Source organism: Pyrus communis, chromosome 2 (assembly GCF_041283825.1).
Source record: "Pyrus communis isolate YQ-2024b chromosome 2, ASM4128382v1, whole genome shotgun sequence".
NCBI lineage: Eukaryota > Viridiplantae > Streptophyta > Magnoliopsida > Rosales > Rosaceae > Pyrus > Pyrus communis.
Window position 1 is genome coordinate 9,031,618 of NC_142566.1, and position 25,814 is coordinate 9,057,431.

The following is a 25,814-nucleotide window of genomic DNA, read 5'->3' on the forward strand; positions in this document are numbered from 1 at the left end:
GTCCTATATTTAGAGTTGTGCATGTCGTTCCAGAAGTTTTCATGAACAACACCATTCTACACTCTACACCCGATCATTCAACCGGTGGGCATGTTCATAAGAAGTGACCGAAACGCCCCTCTAACAAGCGTCGGGGTTAACCCGTTATCCAATTCGGCCTCAAGGTAATAAGGCTTCAAAAGGAAAAGACCAAAAATGATTATGCAAAGTATATGGAAGAACTTGTTCGCCAAGGTGAATTGACTTTGGCATGGGAAATGGCAAAATTTGAGGATGATAAGGCAAGAGAGGAGGCAAAAGCTGCAGCTGTTGAGGGAGAATTTCAATCTAATGAGAAAGAAAAAGAGCTACTTAGGCAAGAAAGGGAACAGGTTAGAGAAGAAAGAATGGCTTAATAGGATTGTGACATTATGAACACGCCTCTAGAAGGGAAGTCTCCAAATTCTAAATATTATTGGATGTCGGAGAAAGCGGACGTGGTGCGAAGGAGGTGTGCAAGAGAAGCGAGAGCAAGACGACATGGTCCTAGCATGACAAGAGAAGATCATTCTAGCACAACAAGAGAAGATCATCCTAGCACCACAAATTGGTTAAGTGATGATGAATAAAGTACTTTGGGTTGTAATTTATTATTTACTGAATAGAGTACTTTATGTTGTTTTCAATTTATTGAATTTGGTACTTTATTTAAAGTAAGAGTAAATATATTTAATTTGGTAATTTATTTATACTAAGAGAATCTTTATTCAAATGGTATAAACATACCACATAATAAAAAACTCACTAAATGAACTAAAAAAACAAACCAAATTAAATTAAATAAACACACCAAATAAAAACAAACACACTAAATGAATTTAAGTATCTTGAGTTGGTTTCAATTCTCACTGGTGCTTTATCAGGTCAACTTGCTGGGCATTGTGCATGTATGGCCTTTGAAGTGCAGTACATCATTGAGCCTTTCATTGTAACGTCCATCCCTTTCTAATGGCTCGTGTTGCACGGGTTCTTCGGTGGAGTCATGAGCACAATATATTTATGTTTTAGAATTGTTCATCGTGTCTGGTTCATGTTCATCAACGACATCATAATCGTACTCATCTTCCACAATCATGTTGTGAAGAATAATGCATGCCAGCATGATGGATCGAAGCGACTCTACATGAAACATTCTGGCTGCACCCCTGACAATCGCCCATCGAGCTTGGAGGATACCAAAACAACGCTCCACATCCTTCATGCACCCTTCTTGACAGCTTGTAAAGTGTTTTTCCTTTGCACTTTACGGACGTGGCACTGTTTTGACAAACATTGACCACCTTGGGTAAATGCTGTCTGCTAGGTAGTATGGCCCATCATACTTACGTTCGTTGACCCAGTACGTGACTTTTGGGGCATTTCCTTGCAGTACATCGTTGAACACTGGGGATTGGGTAAGGACATTGAGGTCATTTTGAGCTCCCGGAACCTCAAAAAATGCATGCCAAATCCATGTATGCCACTGCCTCCAAAATGATACTTTTTGCTCCTTTTCTGTCCCTATAAGCGCTTTGCCATGCACTTGGACAGTTTTTCTAGGTCCAATGCATACAGTTGATGCTTCCAATCATCCCAAGAAAACCTTGTATCTCACCCTTCTTCAGATGCCTTTGCAAGTCTATGTCAGTAAGTTTTCGGAGGTACTCTACGGTGTACATAGATTCAATTGCTCCACAAAACTTCATCAGGGACTTAAGAATGGTTGATTTCCTCATCATCGCTATCTCATCCACTTGGTTTGCACATGCTCTATATGTAAGCATCTGTAAGGCAGCAGTAATTTTTTGCTCAGGAAAGAGACCCATAACATCAAAAACATCATTCTTTTGCACAAAGTAAGAATCATGGTTGCAAACAGCAATCATGATTTTGTTGAACAAATGTCATTCCATTCTAAAACGACGTCTAAAGTACGTATCAGGAAATGCACTATTACGAACAAAATAATCGTCCAAGAGATCCGTACCTCGTCGTTGCCTGTTTCTATCAAGGTTTGCAGAATGGCTGGGCCTGGAGATCTGAGCCATAGCTTGGATGACTCGACGAGAATGTTAAGTTTTTTGGCTTCTTGCTTTGTCATCTCTCCTTCTACGCTCCTCATCCTCTTCCCTCTCATTTTGGGCCACCTAGAGATTGAACATTCCTTCTAATTGGTTAAACAATTCTTCCTCTTGCTGATCAATTTCCCACATCATCCTTGAAGAAGAAGACATTGTAGGAAGGAAGCAGAAACTATGAATAATGATACAGATTTTGATTTTGGTGAAGAAGGAAGCAGAAACTATGAATAATGACAGAGATCTTCAGACAATTGGTGTGAGATTTCTGAGGATGGATGGTGGATTATATGGAGGATTCAGAAAGGATTAGGTTGTACATAATGTCAAGTGGCATGCTGTCATTCGTTAAAAATCTGATCGAAATCTATCCTTAAAAATTGTAAACAAATTGTGACACGTGACGCGACATGATTGGTTAAAAATCTTAATCGGAAATCTATCATCAACGATTCTGAAAAGGTAACAACACACGGCACGACGACATTGGATAAAAATCTTATCGAAATCCATCACCAATAATTGTCTTTTGGATAATGACACGCGGCGCAATGAGAACAATTAAAAATCTTATCTGAAATTACAAATTAAGTCATTTTGTATTTATTTTATAAATAAAAAATACTAATATTTTATTGCCTATTGTCAGGGCTATTCAGTGTAGGGGTGGAGATGCAAAAGGCTGTTACTGTTCATTAAGGGCAGTTACTGTTCACTGGGTGGATTAAATAGTGAATAACCTGGGGGGGCCTTTCCCACGGTGGAACTGTTCTTATGGTCTCCCAACCATGCCAGTCCAGGCCTCGACCTTCTCTAAGCCTTCCCATCAAGCCTCGCATTTCCAGAAAATAAAAAAAGAAGAAGAAAAATTTAATTTTTCTTACCTTGGTGCAGCACAGAGAAGGAGAACGATAATAAGCAACTTTTCGCAAGGGCAAGCAAACAAGAAGACCAAGGGAGGGGGTACAAGTTCTTCTGGTTTTCTCTTTTTCATGTTGGGATAAAAATTGCTCTCCAAATTTATTTAATCCTCTACTTAAGATAGACTTAAATAAGTTTTGGTGGCAATTGGTTTTCTTTTCCTAGAAGGCTTTAACTTCAAGTCAAAGTGCAGAATCTACATTAGATCAGGAAACAATTTTCTGTTCACCTACTCAACTTAGGATTTTCTACACCTCCTACCCTTTTCAGCGCGTAGCCCAGTAAGTGTGCAGGCATTTTGTGGAGACAAGAGACAAGCTGGTATTTTAAAAAATTGTTTCCATGTTTTTTGGTTGGTTTTAATCTTCTTTTTTTTTTTTTTTTTTTTTTTTTTTTTTTTTTTTTTGTGTTTTTGTTTGTCTTTGAAATGTTTAAAGCTAGTAGAGTTCTATGAAATATAGTGTATATTTTGTCTTCATATGTCAAGCTGTAACACAGATTTTTTTATTAATGAAAAAAAAAAATTTAATACTCGAGTAAATTAGATGGTTTGTTTGTTCCTCCTAAAAGAATTAACTGCCTTCCTACAACATATGGATTATGTTCACTGGAGTCGAAGGCACATTTACATATTATATGTCATTTCCGACTTTATGGCCAACACCATGGAGCCACCATCACGATCACGATATGTCACGTTCAAATGATTCATGACATTTCTGTGTTTTTATCTGTTTCTGGGTCAAATGGAAAAAGACATTTCAGACACGCCTGCACAAGAGTTTCCTCTTTTTATGAATCCCAATGCTCAATACCAGCCTCACTAGTCACTACAACTTTTGTAAAAAAGTTGACCGCATGTTATATTGATCGTTGACTCTCCCAATTTCTATCATAATCGTTTTCTGTCTATTAAATTTTACTGCTAACCGAGAGATTTATAGTCTGTTGATTGATAATATTCTAGTCATATTTAAGTTTTTACTCATGCGCCTCGGGTTTGAAATTTCTTCATATCCTAAATTAATGTAATAGTTTCGAATTATTCCCCTGCCCGTTAATAGTAATAATGTTTTTCTTTTAAAAAAATTAAGAATATTCTCTCTTAGGGCTGGAAAAAAATTCCCGAAAATCCCTAATTAAACCAAAATTCCCGAAATTTTCAGGTTGAAATCCCAAACCAATCCTGAAATTTTGGTATGGGATTTGGTATTGTATATGACACACCCCGATCAAGATCAGGGCATGCTAGCCGTCACGTGGAAGTGACGTAGCCATGTGCATAGTGCGGAAGCTAATAAAATAATAATGTAAATAGTATGAATAATAGAAACTAGCATACAAAAAGTAATCGAAACAAGTGCTAGCGTAAGTGAGACACGAGTTCAGAGCATAAGCCTAAAGCAGTCCAAATGAAAATGAGGCGACAACAGTACACCCGAAGGTGGCCCTACGTTGGTGAATGTCTGTCAGAAATGCCGGGAAGCCCTCTGGGAAACCACCGAACCTGCTACTCAACTAGAACCTGGAGGGGCGCAAAACAAAAGCGTGAGTGGGCAAAAACAAAGCTTTTCGAAAACCATTAATAAATACGTTCATTAATAAATACGTTCTAACCCCTCGCCGTAAAACATGTATACTTCCCAGAAAATAGATATACGTATAATATATACAATCATGCTCAAGAATATGCCATGCCAAAACCTCAAAATGAAATGCAAGTGCTCAGGTGTAAATCATATCGATATCATATAATCTGGCAGCCGGAGTCACCTAACGTGACCTGTACGGCTGCATCTAGAGCTCAAATCTCAATCTCACTAGTTGGACCTGCACACGAGTCGGAACCACCTAAAGTGGTCTGTACGACAGGCCTGGGTGTAATACATATATACCCTCTAGTGATAAGATCACGTGAAGGCTGGGCGAATAATCGCGGGTCACCTACGAGTCAGAACCACCTAAAGTGGTCTGTACGACAGGACTGTGCACCTAACTTGGATCCAAGCTGAGCGTGTGGTGCGGGAGGTGAACATCACGTGAAGGACTGTGCCCTACTCTGAGCGGGAGCACTAACACCGGGGGTGCAGGTTATGAGCTCTATAAACATCTCGAATCACTACTGAATGTAAACATGAATAACACTTACCTAGCACTTACCTGTGCGTCCACAGCACCAATATGTACACATATAAATGCAACTAACCAAGCATAATCAACGGCAATATAAAATGCATGGCATATAAACTAATAAATATTTCAATCAATTTCTGGGAAAATATATGTATATAGGTATATACGGAAAACCAAAAGCCCACTCACTGGTATGTGGAAGGGTCGTAGCCCCCCTGCCTCGAGTGACCATGCTCGTCCTTGGGATAGGTATCACCTATATGCGAAACAACTACAAAAACGTTGATTTTAAAGCACAAACCAAACCTTTTGAAATAACTTCTCATACAATGCTCAAATGGGGTGTATGAATACACCAACGTGATCTACTCAACCTCAGGAACATCCCCATATTTTTAAAATAATTTTTCACCGTCGCACGCGCCGGCCAAGGCACGGCCACACGCGCCGGCCACGCGCAGGCACGTGCTTGGCACACTGACGGCGTCAATTGACGCCGTTAGGAATATTCCGTCAGTTTTAACAGATTCCGTTAACGGCGTCAGGAATATTTCGTCAGACTTGACGGAATATTCCGTAGCCTTCTCCGGCGAGCCTCCGGCGCCGGAAAATCGGGAAAATTTCAAACTTCAATATCTTCTTCGTTTTTCAACCAAATTTCACAAAATTGGTACCAAAATGAAGCTTAGCACTTTCAAGTGCTAAAAACCACGAAATCTCACCTGGAAAATCACCCCAATTCCGGCCAACCTCAAAACTCGTGATCCCGATGTCCAAAACCTTCAAACGAACCACCCCGAGCCTCCTAGGGACCTCACCAAGCTTCTTACAAGCTTGAAATTCCCTAAAATGTGAGAAATCACGTGTGCATGAACAGTACAGGAAATCGGGCATCGTGGATTCGACGTGAAAATGAAAGTGTTCTTACCTGAAAAAGGTATGGTTGGACTCCTACAAGCCTCACGAGCTCGAATGTGTGCTTGGATTCGACGATCTGTGAAGGTTTGATGTGTTTTGGGTGTGGTCCGTAGAAAGAAAGGAAAAATAGGAAAGGAATGGGGCTCGGGACAGGTGCAGGGAAACAGGAGGAAAGGTTGTGGTGTGTGGGAAAATGTGTGTGGCCTACAACATGCCAACCAAACTCAAGATCAACCAATAAACGTAAAGAAATCGAACTAGGGGCAAAATTGTCTTTTCACGTGTACGTTGTAATATTTCTGGGACGGGCTGTCACAACCTACCCACCTTACAAGAATTTCGTCCCGAAATTCAAAAAAACCAAATAACAACCCCTAGTGATCAAAGAACAACTGAGGATACAAATCCCTCATCCGATCTTCTGTCTCCCACGTAGCTTCCTCGACTGAATGATTCCTCCACAAAACTTTTACTAAGTTCACCGTCTTGTTCATCAGAACCTTTTCTTTCCAATCTAGTATCGTCACTGGCTCCTCATCATAAGTCAAATCTGGATTAATTTCCAAGGGTTGAAGAGGTATCACATGAGACGGATCAGCAACATAATGTCGAAGCATAGACACGTGGAAAACGTTATGTACTCCAGCCAACTCCGGAGGCAACTCCAACCTGTAAGCTACCTCACCAACTTGCTCTGTGACCATGTATGGTCCAATATACCTGGGACTCAGTTTAACCTTCTTTCCGAACCGCACAACTCCTCTCCATGGTGAAAGCTTCAAAAATACCCAATCTCCGACCTTATACACTCTGTCCGTAGCATGCCGATCTGCTAAACTCTTCTGCCTGTCCTGGGCTGCCTTCAGGTTAGACTTAATCACCTGAACATTCTGAGTAGTCTCCTCAACAATCTCTGGACCCACTAAAACTCTTTCTCCGACCTCTGACCAACACAACGGCGTGCGACAAGATCTACCATACAATGCATTAAATGGCGCCATGCCGATACTTGAATGAAAACTGTTGTTGTAGGAAAATTCCATTAAATCCAACCGCTTGTGCCAAGCATCACCAAACTATAGCACCAAAGCTTGCAACATATCCTCCAAAGTCTGAATGGTTCTCTCAGACTGTCCGTCCGTCTGAGGATGATACGCCGTACTGTAAAGTAGTCTCGTACCCAAAGCTTCCTGAAAAGCTACCCAAAACTTGGATGTAAATCGTGGATCATGATCCGAGACAATACTCACAGGAACACCATGGTATTTCACAATCTTCGAGATAAACAATTCCGCTACACGGCCCAAAGAATACTTCTCCCTCATAGGAATAAAATGTGCTGACTTAGTAAGCCGATCAACGATCACCCAAATGCCATCAAAACCATTATGTGTACGCGGAAGCTTGTACACGAAATCCATAGTGATATTTTCCCATTTCTACTCTGGAACGGGAAGCGGCTGCAACAACCCAAATGGCTTCTTCCTTTCCGCCTTAACTTGCTGACAAACAGCACACCTACTCACATACTCGGCTATCTCCTTCTTCATACCCGGCCAATAATAAATGGTCGAATGGTATGATACATTTTAGTAGCTCCTGGATGCATGGCGTAAGCCGAGATATGTGCTTCATCGAGAATTTCCTTATTCAAATCCAAATTATTAGGCACGAACATTCTACCCTCCTGCATTAACATGCCATCCGATTCATGAACTCTGAGGTCTCTCCTCATTCCTCGATCTTGAGCTTGAATTAGTTCTTGAGTCTCCCTATCAGATACCTGAGCTTCAAGCACCCGATCAACTAAAATTGGTCTAACTTGAAAATTAGCAAGTAAAGCCACATCTCGGTCTTCTGCTTCCAACCTCACTCCTGTAGAACTTAAATCTGCCAAAAGAGGAATACGACTCGCATACAACACATTAATGCGGCCTTGAGACTTCCTGCTAAGTGCATCAGCAACTACATTTGCACGACCAGGATGATAATCAATCGTGCAATCAGAATCACTGAGCAACTCCAACCATCTCCATTGACGAAGATTAAGATCTTTCTGCGTAAAGAGATATTGAAGACTCTTGTGATCTGTAAAGATCCTACATTTCTCTCCGTAAAGGTAATGTCTCCATATCTTCAATGCAAAAATGATGGCTGCCAACTCCAAATAATGCGTAGGGTAATTCAACTCATGAGGTTTCAACTGTTGTGAAGCGTAAGCAATCACCCTACCATGCTGCATCAACACATATCCCAGACCATTCAAGGAAGCATCACTATAAACCTCAAAGTCACCATTATCGTCTGGGAGTGCCAAAACAGGTGCATGAGTGAGACAATACTTCAACTGCTGGAAACTCTGCTCACACTTATCATCCCACTCGAATTTAACGTCTTTCCTTGTTAATCTCGTCAGTGGTAAAGCAATCACAGAAAAATCCTTAACAAATCGCCGATAATACCCTGCTAAACCAAGGAAACTCCTCATCTCTGTGACGGTTCGCGGTTGTTCCCAATTCTCCACTGCTGCGACCTTCTGAGGGTCCACCAAAATACCCTGAGCTGAAATAATGTGCCTCAAAAATGCAACTTGATCTAACCAAAACTGGCACTTGCTAAACTTAGCATACAGTTGGTGTTCCCTCAACCTTTTCAACACCAAAGTAAGATGTCGAACATGCTCCGCCTTCGATTTAAAATACACCTGAATGTCGTCGATGAAAACAATAACAAACCTATCCAAATACGGTTGGAACACCCGATTCATCAAATCCATAAATGCAGCTGGTGCATTCGTCAACCCAAATGGCATAACCAGAAACTCGTAATGACCATAACGAGTCCTGAATGCCGTCTTAGGAACGTCATCCCTACTAATCTTCAGCTGATAATACCCAGACCTCAAAGAATACACAAGCACCTCGAAGCTGATCAAACAAATCATCGATACGTGGCAACAGATAACGATTTTTAATCATCACTCGATTCAATTGCCTGTAATCAATACATAGCCTTAAAGTATTGTCTTTCTTTCTCACAAACAATACTGGAGCACCCCAAGGTGAAGTACTAGGCTAAATGAAACCCTTATCCACTAATTCCCTGCAACTGAACTTTCAATTCCCTTAACTCAGTGGGAGCCATACGATAAGGAGTCAAGGAAATAGGATTAGTACCTGGAAGTAACTCAATAGTAAACTCCATGTCTAGGTCTGGTGGTAAACCAGGTAAATCCTTGGGGAAAACATCGGGAAAGTGCCTGACTACTCTCACATCCTCAACGTTACTAGGAGCGGCCTCATCCAACACCACATGAGCTAGGTACCCCTGGCAACCTTTAGATAACAACCTTTTCGCTCGCAAAGCTGAAATAACGCCATGTCTCACCCCACTCTGCTCGCCCACAAAAGTAACCACAGGTAGTCTAGGACGATGAAACGTAACTATTTTCCCGTAACAATCAATATTGGCACGATTGAAATGCAACCAATCTGTGCCTAGAATCACATCAAAGTCAACAATATCTAATGGGATAAGATCAGCTGGCGTAACCACATCCTCTACTATCACTGGACATCCTGGGTACACACAATCTACAATACATCTCTCCCCTTTAGGCATAGCGAACTCTAAATCATACCCTAAAGGTGTGGGGCGAGGTTGCGTCACTTGAGCAAATGTATGAGAAATCACAGAATTTGTAGCACCACAATCAATTAATACTCTAGCAAAATAACCAAGGATATTTAACGTACCCATAATCAAATCCGGATTGTTCTGAGCATCCAGCAGTGAAATATTATGAATACGCCCCTGGGTCTGTTGTCGTCCACCTCGACCTCTGCTCGCCTGGCCACCATGACTCTGTGTGCCACGCCCCTGACTGGGCTGACCAGACTGCCTCGAAGACCCCGCACTACTCGTAACAATCTCTCCCTGTTGGAACTGTCCTCCCTGAAACCACTGAGAACCACCTGCTGAGGCTGGAGGATACGGCATATAGCCGCCAGAATACGGAGGATAACCACCCTGGGAATACAGGTCCTGGGGATACTGATACTGTCCCGAGGCATAAGGAACAGCATCACCCTGATAGTGGTAGGCACCACCTCGACCTGCCTGTACATAACTACCCGGACCCTGAATCTGCTGAATCGGCACAGGTGGCGGCAAGAAAACCTGCTGCGGTTTTTGCTGCTGACTCTGGGGACAATTTGCAGCCCGATGTCCTATCTGCCCACAAGTGAAGCAACCACGGCTGCCACGCCTACACTCACCAAAATGCCGGTTATTACACCTACGGAAAACTAGGGCCCTGCCTCGAACACCATCACCCTGTCTCTGCCCTCTGGCACCACCAGCAAACCTACCACCTCGTCCCTGACCAGTGGCACTAAAACCACCGCTAGAAGAGCTAGAACTAGTGCCACCCCTCTTGAAGTTCTGTGTCCTACGAGACCCGAGCGACGCCTGACCTTTACCCTTATCATCTTTCTTCTGATTACCATTCTTCTCTTCCTCCTCACTCTCGCTCGGCATGTTCTCTGAATCCTCAATCCTCAACAATATCTCATAGAAATCCTGGTAGGTATCACAGTGGGTAGTGGTCGCCATCGAACGCCACTTCTTCTTAGTACCTAGGCGGAAACGACGAAGCATCTCCGCCGGATTACCTGCAACATCTGAATGGTAGCGAGACAGATTAGTGAACCTCCGATAATACTCATTCGCCGTCAACTTCCCCTGTTTCAGCTCAGTGAACTCTTGCTTCTTACGATCAATGTACTCAGGAGGCACAAACCTTCTCCTGAACAACTCCTGGAAAACATCCCAATCAGTCCTCTTAGCTGGAGTCAAACGACGAGATTCCTGCTCCCACCAAGCTGCAGACTCCTTACCCAGAAACCATGATGTCGTCTCAACCCATCTCTCAACAGGAAGGTTCCCTTGATTGTGTAACACACGAAATGTCTTCTCAATATGCTCCAACCATCTCTCTGCACCCTCATGACCCTCACTACCTTCGAACTTATCCAATTTCAAATTGTACATATTCTCCAGAGGAGTCCTCTGGGGAGGGCGGATCACCGAATGAATGGCTATAGCAATAACTTCCCCCAGCTGAGCAATATCAGGAAAACTAGGCTCAGTAGAGCGACGTGGTTCCCGACGAGGCGGCATAATTCTGACAGAAGACACCAAAACCATGAAAATACTCACAAAAACACAAGACTGCCAAACCTAGGCTCTGATACCAAACTGACACACCCCGATCAAGACCAGGGCATGCTGGCCGTCACGTGGAAGTGACGTAGCCATGTGCACAGTGCGGAAGCTAATAAAATAATAATGTAAATAGTATTAATAATAGAAACTAGCATACAAAAAGTAATCGAAACAAGTGCTAGCGTAAGTGAGACACGAGTTCAAAGCATAAGCCTAAAGCAGTCCAAATGAAAATGAGGCGACAACAGTACACCCGAAGGTGGCCCTACGCTGGTGAATGTCTGTCAGAAATGCCGGGAAGCCCTCTGGGAAACCACCGAACCTGCTACTCAACTAGAACCTGGAGGGGTGCAAAACAAAAGCGTGAGTGGGCAAAAACAAAGCTTTTCGAAAACCATTAATAAATACGTTCATTAATAAATACGTTCTAACCCCTCGCCGTAAAACATGTATACTTCCCAGAAAATAGATATACGTATAATATATATATACCAATCATGCTCAAGAATATTCCATGCCAAAACCTCAAAATGAAATGCAAGTGCTCAGGTGTAAATCATATCGATATCATATAATCTGGCAGCCGGAGTCACCTAACGTGACCTGTACGGGTGCATCTAGAGCTCAAATCTCAATCTCACTAGCTGGACCTGCACACGAGCCGGAACCACCTAAAGTGGTCTGTACGACAGGCCTGGGTGTAATACATATATACGCTCTAGTGCTACGATCACGTGAAGGCTGGGCGAATAATCGCGAGTCACCTACGAGTCGGAACCACCTAAAGTGGTCTGTACGACAGGACTGTGCACCTAACTTGGATCCAAGCTGAGCGTGTGGTGCGGGAGGTGAACATCACGTGAAGGACTGTGCCCTACTCTGGGCGGGAGCACTAACACCGGGGGTGCAGGTTATGAGCTCTATAAACATCTCAAATCACTACTGAATGTAAACATGAATAACACTTACCTGGCACTTACCTGTGCGTCCACAGCACCAATACATACACATATAAATGCAACTAACCAAGCATAATCAACGGCAATATAAAATGCATGGCATATAAACTAATAAATATTTCAATCAATTTCTGGGAAAATATATGTATATAGGTATATACGGAAAACCAAAAGCCCACTCACTGGTATGTGGAAGGGTGGTAGCCCCCCTGCCTCGAGTGACCATGCTCGTCCTCGGGATAGATATCACCTATATGCGAAACAACTACAAAAACGTTAATTTTAAAGCACAAACCAAACCTTTCGAAATAACTTCTCATACAATGCTCAAATGGGGTGTATGAATACACCAACGTGATCTACTTAACCTGAGGAACATCCCCATATTTTTAAAATAATTTTTCACCGTCGCACGCGCCCCCACGCGCCGGCCAAGGCACAGCCACACGTGCCTGGCACGCTGACGGCGTCAGTTGACGCCGTTAGGAATATTCCGTCAGTTTTAACAGATTCCGTTAACAGTGTTAGGAATATTTCGTCAGACTTGACGGAATATTCCGTCGTCTTCTCCGGCGAGCCTCCGGCGCCGGAAAATCGGGAAAATTTCAAACTTCGATATCTTCTTCGTTTTTCAACCAAATTTCACAAAATTGGTACCAAAATGAAGCTTAGAACTAGAGGAACACATTCATACCACTTTCAAGTGCTAAAAACCACGAAATCTCACCTGGAAAATCACCCCAATTCTGGCCAACCTCGAAACTCGTGATCCCGACGTCCAAAACCTTCAAACAAACCACCCCGAGCCTCCTAGGGACCTCACCAAGCTTCCTACAAGCTTGAAATTCCCTAAAACGTGAGAAATCACGTGTGCATGAACAGTACCCGAAATCGGGCATCGTGGATTCGACGTGAAACGAAGGTGTTCTTACCTGAAAAAGGTATGGTTGGACTCCTACAAGCCTCACGAGCTCGCATGTGTGCTTGGATTCCACGATCTGTGAAGGTTTGATGTGTTTTGGATGTGGTCCGTACAAAGGAAGGAAAAATGGGAAAGGAATGGGGCTCGGGACAGGTGCAGGGAAACAGGAGGAAAGGTTGTGGTGTGTGGGAAAATGTGTGTGGCCTACAACATGCCAACCAAACTCAAGAACAACCAATAAACGTAAAGAAATCGAACTAGGGGCAAAATCATCTTTTCACGTGTACGTTGTAATATTTATGGGACGGGCTGTCACAGTATACTCAATCTTTTGGTAATTCCATACAAAACCGAAAATAAATAATATATATTATTGTATATTTATATATATTTGAATTGTTGCATTTGAAAATAAATAATATATATTATTATTATTATACATTTGAATTGTTGCTAACTACTAGTAGCAATATAATTGATGTGGTCTAAGCTAGTAATCATAGCCCTTTGTTGCCACATTTGGCGGCATGAACCTCCCACAAATGTGTCTATTTCTTCAACATAAAATCAAAAAATTGTAATGTTAGTTTTCGAACATATTAGGTTTGTAACTTATTTTTTTACTTTTGGGTTTGATACTTATTTTATTTTGGTTGCATTTTAATTTAACTTGGTATGAATGATTACTATTTCAATTTGTATGAAATTTGGGAATATCAAACCATCCCGAAATACCGAAAATTGGGAATACCGAAATTTTGTTTTGGGATTGGTGTTCAAATTCTCATCCCGAAAATTTTCAGTTTGGGATTCGGGATCCCATTTTCGATTTGGGATCCCATACCAAACCACTCCTAGTACCTAAGGTTGCAAATTCAAAATCCCCCGCTCGTATAATTCAATGCAAGTCGCAAAGATGGTAATTAAGCATTCATCTAGCAAGTCTTATTAACCTAATTCTTGAACTTATGTAAATACCAAAGTATAAAATCAAGGAAATATCATAGAAACATTTATGAGAAAAATGATGTAGCAAAGATATGAATGGATGATGTGGATAATGATTGGCAAACTTTTGCGGTTGATTAATTCCTATCTCATATTTCACTACTCAAATGCTAAAATTTCATGCAAAAAGAAAGAAGCACTGATTAAAATCTAAAAAGAAGTGTTTTGTAATATTTTGTGGGGCTTACATTTGTTGCTTGCTTTTTGAAAAGTTGGCAAATTAGAGGCTTGAAAGTGTGGTTTTGGGCATTGGAATTAGGAAAAGGAGAAGAGGAGGCATTCAAAGTAGGTTGTTTCATTTCATGATTCCCTATTCTCTCTCAGCTGGTCTTTGGTGGACCAAACACTTTTAATCCTGCACCAAATGAGGAGCATACCTGCAGCAAGCATAGTTTACCCTTTTGTTCATTTCCTTATAAAGAGAGAAAGAGGATTGGGATCTGAATATCAAAATTTTCAACTAGCTAAGTTTGGGTCACTCAATACTACAATTTGGTGGTATTCCTTTTCACTTGTTATTGGGAGATTTTATGTTCAAATCTCGTAAATATCAAATTTGATACCAAATTAGGTTGCCTAGTGTGTGACTTAGCCGAACTCCCCCCTCCGCTTGCTATAAAATATATTGTTGTACTAAAAAAAACTAGCTAGGTTTGCAAACTTCTTACTCCACAAAGATGCTAAGAATTTGATTATTCTCTCCAACGCTGATACGACCAATATTGCATACATTTTAATGCCCCTTAATTTAGATTCTTGTAATGTTTTTGAGTGACTTTAGTTTGTTTCACTAGTTTTATGTTTTTTTCAGATTTGATGAGTGAAGAGGAAGAAGGAAGAAAAATGAGCACTTTTGCTATTGAAATAAGTTTGGCATGCTGGAAGCAGAAGCTGTTTGTGCAGATCAGCCAACTTTACGGATTAAACTGTACTTCCTCAGAATGAAACAGCTGTTGAGCCTTGTACCAGTAGAAAGATATGAAAGTTAGCTTTCAGAGGAATTTTACGGTTCGTGATTCCAAGTTTCCTAAATGATGTTATGAAGATTTTCGTACAAGACGTCGGTCAGCCAAGTCTACGCGGAAATTGCAAAGTCTGTTGGGTTTTTGAAGTCTTCAGTCAATCGAAGCCCAAAGCCCAAGATAGAACGTGTTGAGCTCATTTTAATCCTATTGGTTTGAAGTAATTAATTGGAAAGTTGATTTGCCACATCATCGGTCGTGCAATACAAAGGATATCACAAGACCTAATTATGTTAGGATTTGTGTACTATATAAAGGGAGTCCAAGGAGCAAAAAAGGAGGTTTTTGGGGGGGGGGGGGGAGGGTTTGTTCTTTTGGGAGGATTCTCTGCGTGTTTTTGGAAGAAGGAGCAGCCACTGACCATCTTTGTTATTCCATCTTCATCTTTCAGAAGTTTTTCATATTTTTAAGATACTAATTATGTTTTTGTATTCTATGAGTAATTAAACTCTTTTTCTAGGGTTAGGATGATGCCCTAGCATGGATATTTATGGTTTTTAATGTTATTCATTGGATTTCTAGTTTCTTTTAGATGAATGCTTAATCATTGTTTGAATTGTTACTTTTTGTTTGAGTTCTTTGATTGATCACCTTAGGACTTTGCATCTAGTAAGATTGGCAGATCAATTTGAGGCTGAACTAGTGATAGGAGCATATTCATGCGACTTAAATGGCTTGTTCTCGTACATTTACGTTGTTATTTCTTAGTTCTTTAAGTCTTTTAAGTTAGTTTTGTGTGTTTTCAGGATCATAAAACGTGTTTGACGAAAGGATGCATTGTGGAGCATTTTGGGGCCTTTTGGAGTACTATTGGGCTAAGGATGGATAGCTTATGCTTGGAGCCCAAGTGTTGGATGAAATTGAAGGCCTTGTATGCAATTGAGGACACAAAACAATGGCCCTAACCCAATTACATTCACCTTGCCGTGGGCTTAACACAAACACCATTCCTTGCCATGCAAGGGGGAGCAATTTGGGTCCATTTTATGCACTTAAACCCTAGCCCAATTACACACCATTGCAGCCAAATCCATTCTTTGCCATGCACTTGCACTTATTCCTCCATAATTACACAACATTGCAGCCACATGCACCAAAAACTACCCATGCCGTGCATTCCCATTCATTTCCAGCTTTCCACCATTTTTCCTAGCTGTTTTGCACATGCATTCCCTTCATTATTCCATGCATGCACCACCAATTCAGCCACATACACTTATTCCTCCATCATTGCATCACAATTCCAACCATGCAGCCACACATTCACCCACATGCACCCTTTAAAACATTCAAACATGTAGCCACATAAACTACATCCTTGCCGTGGCTTTTCCCCTTCATTTCCAGCCATTCCACATGCATTTCCAACCTAACATTCCCCCTTTAATGCACATGCATTCCCTTCATAAATCAGCCACATGCACACTCAATCACTCAACCCTTTGCCGTGCACATCACCACACAATTCGAGCTTTCCAACCTAGCCACATCCACATGCATTCACTCATAATCATTCACTCACCTTGCAGCCACATTTCCACCCACCTCCTAGCTGTCATGTTCCCTCTTATTTACCTATAAATAAGCATCCATTGCAGCCACATTCCATTCCATTCCATTCACAACACTTCACACCAACACAAACACAACCTTTGTGCCGTGCCTTCCCATCCACCATTCCAGAAATTCAACCTTCCCATCCCTCCAAAACACTTCACACCATCACACAACCTATCCTTAGACCTTGTGCCACAACGAAGAGGAAGATAAGAGGGCCTAAACGTTCATACAATTCAAGTTTGAGTTGTTGGAATGTTTAGGTGTTTCTTTGATTTTAATGTTTAATTTCAATACTCTTTGTTTTGTACGAATGAGGAATGGAAGAGAAGAGGGCCTAAACGTTCATACAATTCAAGTTTGAGTTGTTGGAATGTTTAGGTGTTTCTTTGATTCTCTTTGTTTTGTACGTATGAGGAACTAAACCCCCTTTAGCTAGGGGGTGATTCGAAACTATGTTTATGCTTGCAATATGAATTGATTAACTTTGGTTGGAATTTCATAAGTTGTGATTCAATTCGTTTAACCGTTTGATTGATAACTTATTTATGTATGTTTATTGAGAATGCGCGCTTAATTTTCATGCATGAATATGACGCTAGAATATAAGTGAGTTTCACCTAATCGTTATGAACTTATATTCACAAGTAGTGGAGGTTGCTTATAAACAATCGCGTTAAATGAATTCTTGGCACGAGTTTCATGCTTATCATAGTAACGAATGCCTCGTCAACACTTATAGTTTTCATAATGCTTAACGATCTTTGATTGTATCTTTATTGTGCTTTTCACGTAAAGGACTTTTGGAGAATGTTGTGAATTGCGTTGCGCAAACCCATCCAATTCATTAACTTAAGGAAAACTTGACGGTTAATTTAAGCGGACCTAATTGACCCGGGGTGTTGAGTTTCATAATTTATCGAAAGACCAACTGAAAATCAATCTTGTATGCAAGTGTAACATGTGTGGAGAAGAACCCCTTAGCTAGCCTTCATTCCATTCATTAAATCCAAATTCGTTTTACAATCTGCTTAGTTTATTAACTTGTTTTGTTATTTCAATTTTCGTCAAATCAAACTCCCCCCCCCCCATATTTTGTTAAGTCTTAGTCATTTGATTTGTTTTAAGTATTTTACGTTTGTTTAGTTTTGCATTCTTTGAGTCTAGTATAGTGTTTTATATTGTGTTTTTACGTTTTTGAGTCAAATCCAAGTGATTAACAATCTCTCTTAATCCCCGGTCCAGAACGATCCCTACTTACATCATTACTACAATTGTCAAAAGGAGGGTTTAATTTGTGTGCGTATAAATCTCGCATCAACTAGCAATATAATTCAATTAGCTTCTTGTGGTTAAGTGTAGTAAATTACATTATTGCTTGACAAAGATTAACGGTTTGCTTGATTCCCTTGTTTTCTACAGCGTAAAGAGTCCTACTTGTTAAATTTATGCCTTAACCAAGATAGACTGCATGTTAGGATATACGATCTCTGCCTGAACTAGGAGAGAATCATTCACTTAAGGAAAACTACGGTCTAATGTACCTGACAAGGACTTAGATACGGGAATTATCAACTAAATAATCAAAAGATCCAATGAATGCATTGAAACCTAAACTAGATTGCTTGTGGTTGATTCCAAATCCCTAGATTTTTCATCACTTGCCTTAAAACACAACATTTTCTTCTCTTTAATTTTAGTTTTCATATAAGGTTCTGTTTTTGTTCATTTATAAAATCATCACAACAAACTCTTCACATCTTTGATTGAATTATTAATTAAGATCGAGTCTAGTTCGTTGTTTGGGTTTATATTTTTGGGTTTGTGTGTCTTTAATATAATTAGATTTGGTTTAGTTTATCAAATTGGAGATTGAATTAGAATCCTCATGGGAACGATACTTGGACTTGATAAACACTATATTACGACTATCTTGTGCACTTGCAAGTTTACACCAAAAGCTTACAGAAAAGTTTGGAACTACTGTTTATTGGGACTAGTGACATCTAATTCTCATTTCATCTCAAAAAATATTGGCTTAGAAAAAGTTAAATCCTCCGTAAACCATATTTTATATACAACGATATTGGGGTCAGTAGTTTATTAGTATTGAGCTCGTTATTTATATAAGTTGGACATACTAATATCTCATAAGTGAAACACTAAACACCAATGTTAATGATAACTCTAGTTATCGATTAAAAACTCATGATGTTTTTATGTCTGACCAATCTCCAATGGTAAGGGACCTATAATTCTCAAACCCCTACTTTAAAATTTGTTAAACTTTTGCATTTCCTTGATTATTTTGCTAATAATTTTAAAATTATTTTTTATACAATTTATCTTGTTTTATTTTTACGAACATTTTGATGTAAAAAAATTCAAATTTCGAAAAAAAAAAATTCAAGTTAAAAATTCAAATTTCAAACAAATGGATGGCATTTATAGAGTTTTGGTGTTGGATTTGATTTGGATTAATTAACAATATTATACTGACAGTTGGATTTAAATTTGAGCAGTTGGACTTAAAATTGACTAAATTGATGTAGCTGGATGCGCCACATTGGATAAAAACCAAGAAAGGTGCTTAACCATTGGATGGCACCTTTAATCTGGGCAGTAGAACTTGCGTCTTCCGTGCGCTCGCCCGCATGGAATTCGTCCCCTCTAATGCTATTAACCGATGTTCTAAAAATCCCCGCCTAGCGCCGTTTAGGCGTTATGCAGCTGGCCACCACCCCGATTAATGCCTAGGCATTTGAAAATTAAAATGGGCACTTAGACCTACTGAGGCACTCGTCTAGACTGTCTAAACACCCACCTAGGTTGCGACTCACTTAGACATAAAATAGATGACTTTCATTTTGCATTTTATAAAGTGTAAGATACTTGTTGAATACTTAAATGAACACACATTATATGCTTGTTCCCATGTTTCCATTATGTTCCAATAGCTCATAATAGATATGTCAATTCTATTTTGTAGTTTATGATGAAATCATATGTGCTTTAAGCATAAACATACACTTATTTACACGAAATATAATAGATTTAATTAAATCCACCTAGACCCCACCTCACCGCCTAGGCGCTAGGCCCCAGCCCACCGCCCGACTAGCGCCTAGGGTCTTTTAGAACCTTGCTATTAACAGGCAGGGCCTGCCTTTATCTGCACTTCAAGTTACAGTTGCTGAAATGCGAATAAGATTATCTCCCCTCCTAATCTCTCTCCCCTCCCATCCCCTCCTATTTAAACAGTTATGATTAAACTACATCAACATCTTGTTTTGATTTTTTACATAGACAAAAAGGAGTGTGTGAGAAGAGGGAAGGGAAAAGAAGGGTACTAAAAGGGAGAGAATCCTACTTCGCTGAAAATGGAAAACTGAAACCTTATCCACCCAAAATTCCCACCCTAATTATACATGCAGAGAGGTTTTGGGCCAAATTTGGGGTTTTATTTGTTTCACATCCTTCCTTTAGAGATAGCCTTAAGGCCTATAGGCTATAGCCCATAGGATCCAAAACCTTGTTTCAGATTATATACTGAATATATCACTTTCAATGGATGCACTTCTCCATTCAATGGAATGAGATTTCCCCCAAGTCCAAGACAAAATGGGGACTAATGAGTCAATTTCATATTATATATTTAACCCTATTCTTAGTAAATTTTGGTTATTATTTTGGAAGAATTTTGATACTTCGAATTGTATTTTCAAAATAGGACTTTTGATTTCATTTGGAGCAAAACATAGTCAAATGGACAAATTTTGGAGTAATTCCAGTTGGAGGACGTTCGTGAGTCACTTGGCTTGATTGTATCAAAATATCAGATTTTTCTACTAGGCGGTTATTTCCTGATAATAAAATAAAGGAGTGTGTAGTGCTGGAATAGTGACGTTTTGGGCTTGAATTGCATTTTTGGAGTCCAAGATGATCTCGGATGGGTTCATGGCCTTCAGGAGATGTGTTCAGAACGTCCTTATCTTTAAAACAAGCTATCATGGGCCGGATTTGGGGGAGATTTGAGGCTAAAACGTGGCTGGACAGTTTCTGTTCAGTTTATCCTAACTTAATCAGGACTTTATGTTTTAATATATTTTATTATTATTTAGTTTCCTTGTTAGAATAAGAGACCTATGTTTTAGGTTGGCTTAGCAAATATAGTGCTTTGCCGTTCTTAGTTTTTTCTATGCTTTCTTTTATGCAACTTTGGAGATGGAGAGAATTGCTAGGGTTATTGGAGATTTTCTACTTTAAGGTGTTTTCAATCCTTTTCTTAATAACATTTTCTGTGATTTCGATTATAAATATGTGTAACTAATTCCTTTTGCTAGGGCGAAACCTTGAACCTTAGCATGAATATGTGATTTTTATTTAATTGCTTATGATTGATTGCATGCGCACTTTGAATTACTAATCACCGTGATTAAAACTATTTGACTGTCTTAATGCCTGATCACCATTAGGATCTTTAGAAAAGTAATTTGATGCAATTTTGGTCGGAAGGTTCCCTGAAATTGGCGCTGGCTTCTTGTGATTAATAATTGTAATTTCACTTAAGATGAACACCACGTCTTAAGGGTTGCATGGTTTTTCAAAGGGTTTTCATAAAACATAATGAGTCTCTCATGTTCAGATCTGATCCAAACATCCGAATGGGTTGCATGTTAGATATATGTTCTATGTTGGAGGTTCTAAGTAGAATATAAACTAGGAAAACCTAACCTTCAAAGTAGCATGTGTAGATCATAAGTAATTGGTAAAAGCTCATAGGATTGGTGGGTAATGGTAGAACCCTAGTGCTTTCTTAATTTGATTTCTCCAGAACTTTTCCTTTTCTTTCAGCTTTAACATTGCAGATTGTTTTATTTTTATTAATTAAACTCGTTTTCTTAAATTAGGTCATAAAAATCAATTATCTCAAATATCTATTTTACAATAATTAATTGGAATTTGATTTATTTCGAATTATTTAATAATTCCTGGGGAGAACGACCTTGTGAGATCCGTTTATACTACAATAATCTTGTCATCCTTGCAAGTATTATAAGAGTTTTTAGCCCGTTTGCATGTGTGGTAAATTCCGTATCACGGACCAAATCAACTCCAATAGATAGCTAGTAAAAGCAAATAGGAATGGGTATCACGTGCGCTGCACATGACATCGACTCTTGTTTCCCCTTCATTTTTACCACTTATTCAATTGCTCATTACGAAAGTTTTGAATGTGATAGTCACGTACGTAGTGTTACTAAATAATTTGTTATAATACGAGTAAGCAACTTAGTTGATAGGTTATAGAATTAGAGTATTAATAAACAAATTCTTGTGTTATAATCTAAGTAAAAGGATAAAATATATGGCGATGTGACAATTACACTAAAAATTTATTATGCTCACATTCATATAACTATTGTAACATACATTTAAGAATAACAATACTTCACGAGAGTTACCAAATAGTCTACGAGGAATCATGATTAACACCACTTAAGCTCTATTTTCACATGAATTAAAAGGCATGAAACATGCACAACTTGGATTAGGACCAGCTTCAAGAGAGTTACACTCCAAACCACCGTCCTCCCAACCTAACCCGCCCCAACCAGCTACAACAACCCTCACTTCCTTCGTCTTGTCAATGGCATCCGGTCCTCCCCCATTGCATGAGATGTCAAGTTCATCTTCTACAACCTCACCAAACCCGAGCTACAAATATTTATCGCTCTAGAAACACTATGATTCAACGACATTATCATCCTCAACTGTACCGAAAACATGAACAATGGTAAAACCTACACGTACTCCTCTTTGCTCCCACCCATCCTGCCGTACAAATATGACGACGTCATGGAGGCGGATGACGATGTTTTCGTACGCTCGAGCCACGCTGAAGCCATTGCCTAGGTTAGACTTGCACTACGGATTCATAATTCGATGCGCTGGCATGAACCCGTTTGTGGACTATATGTCCAGGAAGAGATTTTTGTTGTCCTGGGATTTGGTTGAATGGATCGGAGCTTCTGACATTCCTAGAAAGGACATGTTTGGTCTCAAGTATAAGTTGGTCGGAAAATGGTTGAAGGTGGGAAGGGGAGCGAAAAATTAGTATTCTACAAAGCCGGCAATGTACAATTATCCTTGAACAAATGGGAGGTACTCTCATGGGCTTATACCAGAAATTGCGGCGGTTCACCGGCAGCAGTGGAGGGATCTATGGTTACGTGTAATCGAAATTTTCAATGTAACCAAAGGAGTGCACGAATCATCACTACCATCCTTGATTTAATTTCTACTTAGGGAAGTAATAAGCGGAATTAGTTTTAACATTTTATAAATTTTGACATGAATCTGATGGATAAATTAAATCGTTATGGTCATATTGCGTTTTTTTAAGTAAATGCATGGGAGCCCAAAACATAGTAATTATTGGATTAATTACATTAACACCCATTGAGATTTATCGAGTTTTCACAAAACTCCCTCACGTTTGAGACATTACATAAATACGCTGTCAGGTTTTAATTTCCCTTTCATATGACCCCTTGAGTCAAAATTTAACTTATAAATTTACTAATTTACCCTTATTGTTACTTGAGACTAATTAAAAAAAAACATTATAGAAATATAAAAAAGTTACAATACATTAGACACTTAAAAACGAGAAAAAGATGGTCCTTGAAATTGAAAATCAATAAATGTAATCCTTGAAAATAGGTGTCACAAATCAAGGTGGTCGTTCCGTCACGATTCTGTTAAAAATTTGTTTAAGTGCTGATGTAGCATATAAATGGGCCCACAAGATTTATGGGTTTTTATCACTAATGGTCCCTGAAATTGACACACACCATCAAGATGGTCCTTGAAATTGACCTACACCATCAAGATGATCCCTAAAATTGAAAAACGACAAATGTAGTCCTTGAAAATAGGTGTCGCAAATTAATATGATCCTTCAGTTACAATTCTATAAAAAAATTTGTTATGTGCTGATTTGGGTTTAATAATTAATTAAAAAAGTTGTCAAAATACCTTTTTGTACAATATAATTTTTTTTCTTACAGTAGGACCTACTTCGAAGAGAGATCCCTTCCATACATTCTCAAAGGCACAACGCTTAACCAAGACCTAAGAGGAGGTTTGGAAATAGTTTTCAACCAACAATAGATGCACCTCGGTTTTAACCTCATTATCTCAAGGTGGACCTCGTCGTTCTTTGAGTCACCAAACCTCCAGGGTAGCGCCGAACAGCATTCCAAGATTAAGGTTGTGAGGATGTTGATCATGTAAATGTTAACGGTGATTTCCTAGAAGTTGTTGCCAATCAGCCAAGTCATTATCAAAGGTGATCTCGATTCAAGTTCAATTCGATGATGAGTGTCAAAGTGTGTAAATATGAGTGTATTGAGATTTTTTTTTTTGAGAATAGACAACGAAGGAAATAGAGGAATGTGGACTGGGATCGGATGTGATTGCAGGACTAGGTTTTTGGGTTCACAACTTTTTATTAACTATGAAATTATTAAACTTAATTGTAACTTTTTAATTTAATTAGACTTGTATAATCTATTTATGTGTCACATCAGCACATAACAAAAAATTTGTGAGAATTGCGACAAAAATGCTACATTGATTTGGGACACTTACTTGTGAGACTACATTAATCAATTTTCAATTTCAAAGACCATTTTGATGTCGCATGTCAATTTCAGGGACCATTTTGATGTTGCGGGTCAATTTCAAGGACCAAATATGAGAAAAGAAGACTTATGATACCCATTTATGTGCCACATCAGCACTTAACGGGATTTTTAACAAAATTGTGATGGAATGACCACATTGATTTACGTCACCTATTTTCAAGGACTACATTGATTGATTTTCAATTTTATGGACCATCTTGATAGTGAGGGTCAATTTCAGGAACCATTTGTGATAAAAATCCAAAAATGAATTATAGAAGAAGCATAATCGATGCCTCTTCAAAATCAAGGCAGGGACACCACTGCTTTAGGAAATTTAATATTTAAATTTTCCCTTCAATTCAGAAAAATTAATACTTAAATTCCCCTTATTAAATTTTCAACATGGAGGTGGTTGCAATAGGGGAAGATGAGATTGTTGGCTAGGGTCAAGTGAAGTTAGTTGCTAAAAGTTTGAATGGGTGGTGATGGAGAAAGAAGGAGGAGATGAAGATGGATGTGGTTGCTCAATCATGTGGGAGGAGGAGAAAATGAATAACTTAATGGCTTTTTAGCCAAAATGATCCCTGAGATTTGCATAACACATCACTTTGGTCCCTGAGATTGAAAATCAATAGAAATGGTCATTGAGATTGTCCATCATCCATTATTTTGGTCCTTCCGTTAAAAACTCAGTTAAGTGTCCCGGAGCTCTTGGCCGGAAGTATGGGCAATTTTCAAAGCTTCGTAACTCAATCGTTTCTTAACCAAATTTGACCCATAATATATTAAAATGAAGATAGGAAGGTGTAGAATAATATTATACCTATTTGGAAGCCCAATGGTTCCTGGCGATAGCCGGAAAATAGCCTGAAAGGTGACTGGTCCGCGGGAAAATTGAAAAACTTGTCGGAAACTAGGTAAACTTTAAACGTTCATAACTTCTTCAATACTCAACAAAATTGAATGATTAAAAAACGAAAATCATACTTCTTGGCAAGACGAAGAGCATGGTACCTTTCTCGAAGGCTAACTCTTTCCGTAGTTTATCTAGAAAACGGCTCGAAAGTGACTATCTTGGTCGTCAAGTTAGCCATTTTCGAGACATTTTCCAACCAAATCATAAAACATTAAGTACTTTAAAAAGAAAAACAATTTAATTATTACTTTGAAAATAATATATATATTTTTTAAATTAAGTTAGTCTTTTTAGCCAAAATGGTCCCTGAAATTTGCATAACACACCATTTTGGTCCTTGAGATTGAAAATCAATAGAAGTGGTCCCTGAAATTGTCCACCATCAATTGTTTTGGTCATTCCATTAAAAACACAGTTAAGTGTCCTAGAGCTCTTGGTCGGA

The 25,814-nt window shown here is 39.3% G+C and overlaps 1 protein-coding gene and 1 pseudogene across 1 annotated transcript; one reads left to right on the forward strand and one right to left on the reverse strand.

The window, feature by feature from the left end:
- Positions 1 to 1,574: 1,574 nt before the first annotated feature.
- LOC148698540 (uncharacterized) lies at positions 1,575 to 11,249 on the reverse strand. The gene is made up of 2 exons (XM_088678274.1): positions 10,188 to 11,249; positions 1,575 to 1,862 (listed from the first exon to the last, which is right to left on the reverse strand). Exons 1-2 carry the CDS (start codon positions 11,247 to 11,249, stop codon positions 1,575 to 1,577), a joined length of 1,350 nt encoding a protein of 449 aa, XP_088534400.1.
- Positions 11,250 to 21,907: 10,658 nt separating this feature from the next.
- Positions 21,908 to 23,060, forward strand: LOC148698541 (uncharacterized; annotated as a pseudogene).
- The last annotated feature ends 2,754 nt before the right edge of the window (positions 23,061 to 25,814 follow it).